Here is an 8,712-nt window from a genome sequence, read left to right as displayed (position 1 = left end):
CCAGATCCACTGGACTTCAGAACAGGTGCTCTTAGTCACTTCCCAGAGAAAAATAGAGTCCAAAGGATACCCTTTCAGTAGCTGAATTGTACTGGGCCAAGTGTGATGCTAAAACTGGAAGACTTGGGTATTTCTCTTACTGGAGTGGTTTGTTCTGTCATGGAACAGGCTTGAGATGTCATGCTGGATGGCTGGCAGGACTGTTGACTCTTTACTGGAACTGAGGTGTGACTGAGCCCATGGGAAGATGAGGCCCCAGATGAATAATGGCCTTCAGTGCTCCTTAAGGGCAGGGCCATTTCTTTCACCTAGGCGCCCCCAGGACCAACCTCATGGCTCGAAAGAACATTGCTCAATGTTCAATGAACGATAGAATTTCAGAGTACATTGGTCACCATTTAGGCCAACCCACAAATCAACACAGCACTGTACCTGGTTCCATGTAAACTCATGACACAAGTATCAAGTGGGCCCTTACATTCCCTGGCAATCTGACAACACATCTCAAATATGTTCACTCTCTGATGATTTCACACTGTCTTTCAAATGTCCAGCACCCTTTGCCCACTTCTCACCTTAGGCTATTGATTCTGTGTAGCAGACCGAAGCTGGCTTTTGGTTCGCTAGGATCTGAATCTATTTGTAATCTCTCATTATGTGGTCTTGGTGAAAAGCAAGTAAAATAAAAGGGTCACTCTCTCACCTGTCCCCAGGACTTAGGCTCAAGCTTAGACCTACAGTTGGCCAAACTGGGGATCCCAACTAGGACTCTGACTTCTGAACTAGTGATACCAAGACCCAGGGCTTTTTAAAGGCTATTCATAGTGGTGGTCATCACAGAGTGGTCCTGTGCTGGCAGCCCAATAGGAGGGATATTCACCAGACTATTCTCATCTGTTCTAGTTTCATGACGTATGAAGATGACTCCCTAATTTTTATGTATAACTTTTACCTCCCTGCTGGGCTCTAAATATGTATATTCAGCTGCTTTTTTGATAGTTCCACTTGGACATGCATGATGTAGTGATTTGTAAGAAATATATATTTGGTCATTCAGATGACCAAATATTCAGAATATATTTCTCAGATATATTTGGTCTTCATCCACGGTTCCTGAAAACACCTCAGAGTCATAAAGGTGAAATGGGTGTCTTGTTATTAACATTTATCATATCCTTTAATAAACTGAGAAATTTAAGTGTTTCCTTCAGTTTTGTGAGCTGCTGTAGCAAATTTATCGAATCTAAGGTGGAGGGCGTTGGAATCCTTTGGGCTAGTGACTAGCATTTGAAGTGGGAGGTCAAGGTACAGTCTTACAGGACTGAACCCTTAACCTGTGGATTCTGATCCTATCTTTGGGTAGATAGTGTCAGAATTGCTTGGTGTTGTGTGTGTGGGAATCCCCCCACTGCCCCGCTGGCACTAGAATTGGGTCTGGGAACCCTAAAAGAACATGTAATCTTAGTTATTACATGACCAAGACAAAACTCTTAATCTTCTTACAAAACTTTTTACTTCCCTGGTCTTTCCTACCTTACTTAGTAAATGATACCACCAACCATCCAGTTGCTCCAGTCAAAAACTTTTGATTCATTCCTGATTTCTTTTTCCTTGAAATGTTCACATCTAATTGAGCCTGAATCCTGTTGACTCTACCTTCAAAGTATATCCTCATCTGACTGCAAACGTAGTAATACCTGCACTTTTGCAGTAACCTCTGTGGTAGCCCCTTCAACTCAGCAAAGATGTCTATGGCCCAATACTGGGAACCTGTGAATATGTCACCTTACATGTTTAAAGGACTTTGTGGATGTGATTAAATTAAGGATCTTGAGATGGGGAGATTATTTAAAAGGCCCAATGTAATCACAAGGTCCCTATAAGAGGGAGAGGCAGTAGGATCAGAGTAAGTAGCAGGAGATGTACTGGAAGTAAGAGGTTGTAATGAAGCAAGGAAGGGGCCACAAGCCAAGAAATGAAGGTGACTTCTGGTAGGACAATGAAACAGATTTTACCCTGAAGCTTCCAGATGCAATGCAACTTTGCAGACTCATTGATTTTAGATTCCTGACCTCTAGACCTATAAAAGAGCAAAATCATGTTGTTTTAGGTGTTTAAGTTTGTGGTGATTTGTTAGAGCAGCAATAGGAAGCTAATACAACCCTCTAATTGGTCTCCCCATTTCCTGCCTTGTCCTTCCACAGTGCATTCTCCACACCACAGATAGGGGGTGGGGTGGGAATCTTTTAAAATGTAAATTAAGTTGTCACTGTCCTTTTTAAAACTTCCTTAACAAGAAGCTTCTCTTGGGGCTCCTGGGTGGCTCAGTTAAGCATCTGACTCTTGATTTCATCCCAGATCATGATCTCACAGTTCATGAGTTCAAGCCCCATGGCAGGCTCTACGCTGCCAGTACAGAGTCTGCTTGGGATCCTCTCTCTCTCCCTCTCTCTGTTCCTTCCCTGCTCTCTCTCTCTCAAAATATATAAACTTAAAAAAAAGAGTTTTTAAAGCGGTGCCTGGGGAGCCTGAAGCCTGCTTTGGGTTCTGTGTCTCCCTCTCTCTCTGCCTCTGTCCCACTCGTACTGTGTGTGTGTCTCTCTCTCTCTCAAAAATGAATAAACATTAACATTAAAAAAAAAAAAACCAAGAAGCTTCTCTTTGTGCTTGCAACAAAATACAAAATTACACAGCCATAGGCCCTATGTGAGCTGGTCACCTGCAATCTCTCCAACCTCTCCATATTCGTTCACTCCTCCTTGTGCATATAGAGCAATTTGCTCCCCTGTTGGGGCTTCTGTTCTAGCCATTCCCTGTGTCTGAAACACTCTGTCCCCAGGTCTTTGAATGGCTGCTCCCTTTAGCTTTTAGGTCAAAGTTCTACTCTAAGAGATTTCCCTGACCCCAACCTCACTCTCATTTGTATCACCCTAGTGAGTTGTCTTCACAGCACTCAGCATCTGAAGCTATTCTTACTTATTTCCTGCCTATTCTTTGAACCCAAGTTCCAGGAAACCAGGAACTTAGTTTATCTTGCTGAATCCCCATCCCCTACAACAGTGTTTGTCACAGGCAGGAGGCCCTCAGTAAAACCCCCTTGCATGATTAAATGCTTGACTTCACAGAGGGCCTAGGGTTCAGATTGGCTCCTGGCAGAACTGGGGCCTGATATGCAGGTCTTCTGACTGAATCCAGAGGTAAAACCAAGACTGGGCTCCAGTCCCTCATGCTAGAGTTGGGGTCAGCCTTTAGGGCCACCCAGCGGGGTCAGAGTAGAGGGAGAGTTCAGAGGACCACCGTGGGAATTTATTATAATGATGACAATGATAATGGAAACAACAATAACAAAACAGCTAATGCTTATCGGGCACTTTCTGGGTGTCAGGCACTATTTCAGGTAAATTCCAATAAAGTCATTTACTCTTCACAACCATGCTGTGAATTGGATACCATTATTACAGGCTGAGGGAACTGAAGCACTGAACTGTCATGTAATTTGCTCAACATACACTTAATATACAAAACTACACGTTTCCATCAAATCCCTCTTCCACGCCCCCTCACATCCACACCACGACCGGACTGAGAACGCCCCGTCTCTGAAAACGCCGACTGCTCCAGTGCCCTGTGGGTGGTTCCTCTCCTGGGAAGGAGGGGGCGTCGCAGAGCGCAGGCGCGGGCGGAGGGAGGGGCGAGGACAGAGGCAGGGATTAGTGGAAGAGAGTTGAAACCTAATAGCGGAAGTCCCGCCCAGCCTGGGTGAAACTTCCGGCTCCAATTCCTTGGGTCTTATGCTGACGCAGGGGAGCTAGCGGCGCCGGGATGGTGCTGCTGGAGAGTGAGCAGGTAAAGCCAGAGCTGTCTGGCCGAGGGATGGATGTAGTTTGGGGCTTAGCTCGGGACCTCTGTCTCCTGCTGCGGGAGGGACTAGGACTTGACGGGGAGAGGATTTGGGACTGCTTAACGGGGCCTGGCTTATGTTCCAGTTCCTGACGGAGCTGACCAGACTCTTCCAGAAGTGCCGGTTGTCGGGCAGCGTGTTCATCACCTTGAAGAAGTGTAAGCAGCTGTCCACGCGGCAGGGTCAGAAAGAAGCTGGGAGGCCGAGTGATGTCCCGGGCGGGGTGCCAAGTGTTCCCAGTTTCCGGAGCCGAGGGCGGAGTCCGTCTGCCGCGCATCCCCTCCGTCCCCTACCTTCCTTTTCCTGTAGTGTGCACTTTCAGGGCTGGGGGACGGAAGCATAAGGGATTGTGGTGCGTGCGATCCCCGGCACTTAGCCACCCAAACGGGTTCTGGTTACAGTGTGCCCCAAATAGAGCCTTTTTTTTGGTCAAGGATTCCAAACCCCGCCGTTAGTGAGATTTAAGCTGCTTTTCTGTTCCTATGTTCCCGTCGTGGGAGTAGCAAGTAGTTTCCCAAGGTTTGGCCAAGCTGTTGGTGATAGCGGATGATGTAGTTATCAGAACTAGAGCAGTGGAGGTGAATTACGTATCGTCTTCCTATGCCTTCCATGCTCACTTTTTGTCTGCCTGTTAACGTCTGTGGCTGTGTTCATCAGGATGTATTTTTCATGCAGATGACGGTCGAACGAAACCCATTCCAAGGAAAGGTTCTGTGGAGGGCTTTGAGCCCTCCGACAACAAGTGTCTGTTAAGAGCTACTGATGGGAAAAAGAAGATCAGCACCGTGGTGAGTTGCATTCGTGATACTACAGTTTTGGAGTTAGAAGACTTGAACCTCACTGAGGATGGGGCATAGATGAAGCAGGTTTTTGTTTTTAAGGTTTGTAAGGGTTTAGCTCTCCCGCTGTTTTGGGATAGGGGCCTTCTTTTAATACCTTAGTAGTAGGAAAGTCAAGAGCAAAATTAAATTGAAAAAGTCAAACATTTATTCTACTGAAGTTTTTGTGGAAATAAAATTAGCAGATCGGTCCTTATAGTGGCATTGTAAGGAGGAATTGGCATAAATATTTGATGCCTAATTCCCTTACCGTGTTGGGCCTTCAATGAACAGTTTCTTGGTACCAGATGATTTTACTTTTAAGCTGATTATTCCCTTGTGTTTGTGGTTGACATAGCAAATATGTAGCAACAAGACTTCCTGGATTCTGAATGAATTACTTCTTTCCTTTGCTGGGGCAGAACCACAGTGCCCTTTAATTACATCAGTATAGGGTCCTTACGAGAATGTAGACCATAATTGGTTGATAAATTTCCCTTTGTCAGTTATCTTGAGAGGACTTTTATAGTAATGCAAACTTGTGGATTTAAAAAATAAACTCGGGTATCATGAAACGCGAAAACTTTAGGAATCTTCAGAAGTAGAATTTCTCTTGTGTTGGCTTGCATTTTGTTTAAATAGGCCTGAATTAATGGAAGTAGGTTTAACATAAGGTGGGGAGGAAGTAGTTTAAATGTAATTTGCACAAAAGATTAAAACAAAGTTCTCTGACATCTCTAGAATCCAGGGAGAAAGTCGGTGCCACGTGTGTAAGAAACTTCAGAGGGAGGAGCATAGCTTCCTTAGGAGCCAACTTCTACCTCTTTCTCGTCTTGGTACAATTCTCAGGTGGAAAAAAAGTACAGAGCTGCTTTGCTTCTTCCTCTCGCAAAGTAGAGTAGGAAAACAGCCGTTGGTGTATTATGACCCCTAAAATTGGAAGGAGATTTTTTCGAGATTACGCTGTTAGGTTGTTTTCAAGAGGTTTTGTTTTAAGATGTTATGTTGTTTTCAAGAGTTGTTGCCTGGGGTGAGACAGAGGACTCTTATATGAGTAATAAGGGTGGACCTTTTTTTTTTTTTTTTTTTTTCCCTTCCCCTTTCCAGGTGAGCTCCAAAGAAGTGAACAAGTTCCAGATGGTGAGTTTCTGGTGTACCCTATATGCCCTTTCTCAGGGCAAGGGTGAGCACAAATTGAACAGTGGGTTAAGAATGATATTTCTTACGTTTTGTCAGTAGGTTGAGTGAAACCGCCAGGCTCTGAATTTTACTTTCAACACCGATGTTGTCTTCCGTTTTAGTTTTTTAAGGTAGATGTTGCTTTCCGCGTCAGATTTGTCCTCTGTAGTATAGTTAAACAAGTTGCCTGCAGTTTTCCCTTTTGGCTTAAAAAATGTCAGAAGCTGCTGTCACGTGAGAGAGGGTGTTTTCCTCTCACACCATTTTTCCGTAGTATACACGTGTCCCATTGTCTTAGGTGCTTTATCAAGTAGGTAGGCTTTCTGATGCTGACTACCCCGAATTCATTATGGAAACGAGGCAGCTGCTCCACCCATTTGCAACTCTTCCCACTAAGTGGGCGCTGTGTGTCTTTTAGGCTTACTCCAACCTACTGAGAGCTAACATGGATGGGCTGAAGAAGAGGGACAAAAAGAGCAAGAGTAAGAAGAGCAAAGCGGCACAGTGAAGGGCACCAGGTTTCCTGCTTTCACCAACTAACCGCCGAACTAATAGTTTTCCTTTGGTTTTTCCTTTGGGCCGCAGAGCTAGGTTTCTGGTTCCCCTGTAGTAACTTTTCCTGGGAGATTAGGGTCATTTTGGGTGGAAGAAGGGCTGCAGTGTTTACAGGGTAGTTGTAAGGAGCCAAGTGTATTTTAGCATTGGCTAATTGGTCCGAGTTGCATGGTTGTGTGTCCCCGGATCATAAAGTCTCTGTAGCGCTCTGTGTGAAGAACAGTGGATCATTAAACTTCTGTTTATCCGCACTGACCATATCTTATTTATTACTTTTCCCACCCCCTATTAATAGTCTGTGGCAATGATTACTAACCTGTGTTCTAGGTTATTGGAATTAAAACCTGACAGTTTTATAAAAAGTTGTGCTATCTCATGGGTAGTCTTCCCAACGGGCCGTATAATTTAACATCATGGTTCCTTTGGCAAATTTGAATGAGTTCTCATAGCCAAATGAGACTTTGCTTAATTGCCTTAAAGATAAACATATTACAGACTAGCAGGAATAACGATTCCAAGTTAAAAATGGTATCGGATTTCTTGAAGCCCTTTGGTTTGGACATTTTCTGGGGAGGGGAAAAAGAATATTTAATTTTTTCAAGAGAGCAAGTTGCATGATGGGTTATTGGACAACCTCTTTTTTTTTTTTAATTTTTTTTTTTTTCAACGTTTATTTATTTTTGGGACAGAGAGAGACAGAGCATGAACGGGGGAGGGGCAGAGAGAGAGGGAGACACAGAATCGGAAACAGGCTCCAGGCTCTGAGCCATCAGCCCAGAGCCTGACGCGGGGCTCAAACTCCCGGACCGCGAGATCGTGACCTGGCTGAAGTCGGACGCTTAACCGACTGCGCCACCCGGGCGCCCCAGGACAACCTCTCTTTATCAGATTTCTTAATGTTTACCTACATCCAAAGGAAAAATTGTGTAAAAATTCCAGAATAGTTAACAGTGTTACAGTTGTTTCAGATGTACAGTATAGTGATTCAGCAATTCTGTACATGACTTACTGCTCATCAGGATAAGTGAAGTCTTAATCCCCTTCACCTGTTTCACCCCTCCCCCGACCCCAACTTGCCCCTATCAGTTTGTTCTGTGTAGTGAAGAGTCTGTTTTTTGGTTTGTCCCTTTTTTGTTGCTTGTGGTGTTTCTTAAATTCTACACCTGAAATCATATGGTATAGGTCTTTCTCTGATTTATTTCACTTAGCATTATACTCTCTAGATCCAACCATGTTGTTGCAAATGGCAAGATTTCACTCTTTTTTGTAACTAATACTCCATTGTATATGTATGTACCACTGCTTTATCCATTCATCTATCCATCGACACTTGGGCTACTTCCATAATTTGGCTATTTTAAGTAATGCTTCAGTAAACCTGGGGGTGCATGTATCTTTTTGAATTGGTGTTTTGTGTTCTTTGGGTAAATACTCAGTAGTGGAATTACTGAATCATATGGTAGTTCTATTTTTTAATTTTTTGAGTAACCTCCATACTGGTTTCCACAGTGGCTGTACCAGTTTGCCTTCCCACCAACAGTGCAGGAGGGTTCCTTTTACTCCACATCCTTGCCAACACTTGTTTCTTGTGTTTTTGATTTTAGCCATTCTGACAGGTGGGAAGTGATATATCTCATAGTGATTTTCATTTGCATTTCTTTGATGATGAGTGATGTTGAGCATTTTTTAGGCATCTTTTGACCATCTGTATGTCTTTGGAGAAATGTCTGTTCGTGTCTTACGCCCATTTTTAATTGGGCTCTTGTTTTGGTGTTGAGTTATATAAGTTCCTTATGTATTTTGGATACTAACCCTTTATTGGATATGTCATTTACAAATATCCCGTTCGGTAGATTGTCTTTTAGTTTTGTTAATTAAAAAAAAATTTTTTTTTAATGTTTATTTATTTTGAGGGAGGGAGAGACAGAGTGCTAGTGGGGGCGGGGGGAAGAGAGAGACTAGGAGACACAGAATCCGAAGAAGGCTCCAGGCTCCGAGCTGTCAGCACAGAGCCCCATGCAGGGCTGGAACTCACAAACCACAAGATCATGACCTGAACCGAAGTTGGATGCTTAACTGACTGAACCACCCAGGTGCCTCTAGTTTTGTTATTTTTTTTTTTTTACCTATGCAGAAGCTTTTTATTTTGATGTAGTCTCAATAGTTTATTTTTGCTTTTGTTTCCCTTGCCTTGGGGGACATATCTAGAAAAATGTTGCTACAGCCGATGCCATAGAAATGACTAGTTGTGGTCTCATG

General features: G+C 43.7%; 1 protein-coding gene across 1 annotated transcript; it reads left to right on the top strand.

Moving 5' to 3' along the window:
* The first annotated feature begins 3,719 nt into the window (after positions 1–3,719).
* SRP14 (signal recognition particle 14) lies at positions 3,720–6,708 on the top strand. Its single transcript, XM_040492266.1, has 5 exons — positions 3,720–3,846; positions 3,987–4,059; positions 4,577–4,689; positions 5,827–5,859; positions 6,317–6,708. Exons 1-5 carry the CDS (start codon positions 3,823–3,825, stop codon positions 6,404–6,406), a joined length of 333 nt encoding a protein of 110 aa, XP_040348200.1. The 5' UTR covers positions 3,720–3,822; the 3' UTR covers positions 6,407–6,708.
* Positions 6,709–8,712: the final 2,004 nt, after the last annotated feature.

This window comes from Herpailurus yagouaroundi, unplaced genomic scaffold (genome assembly GCF_014898765.1).
Source record: "Herpailurus yagouaroundi ecotype Mexico unplaced genomic scaffold, PumYag 184, whole genome shotgun sequence".
Lineage (NCBI taxonomy): Eukaryota > Metazoa > Chordata > Mammalia > Carnivora > Felidae > Herpailurus > Herpailurus yagouaroundi.
Note: the sequence above shows the minus strand (reverse complement) of the source record. Positions and strands in the feature narration are given on the sequence as shown.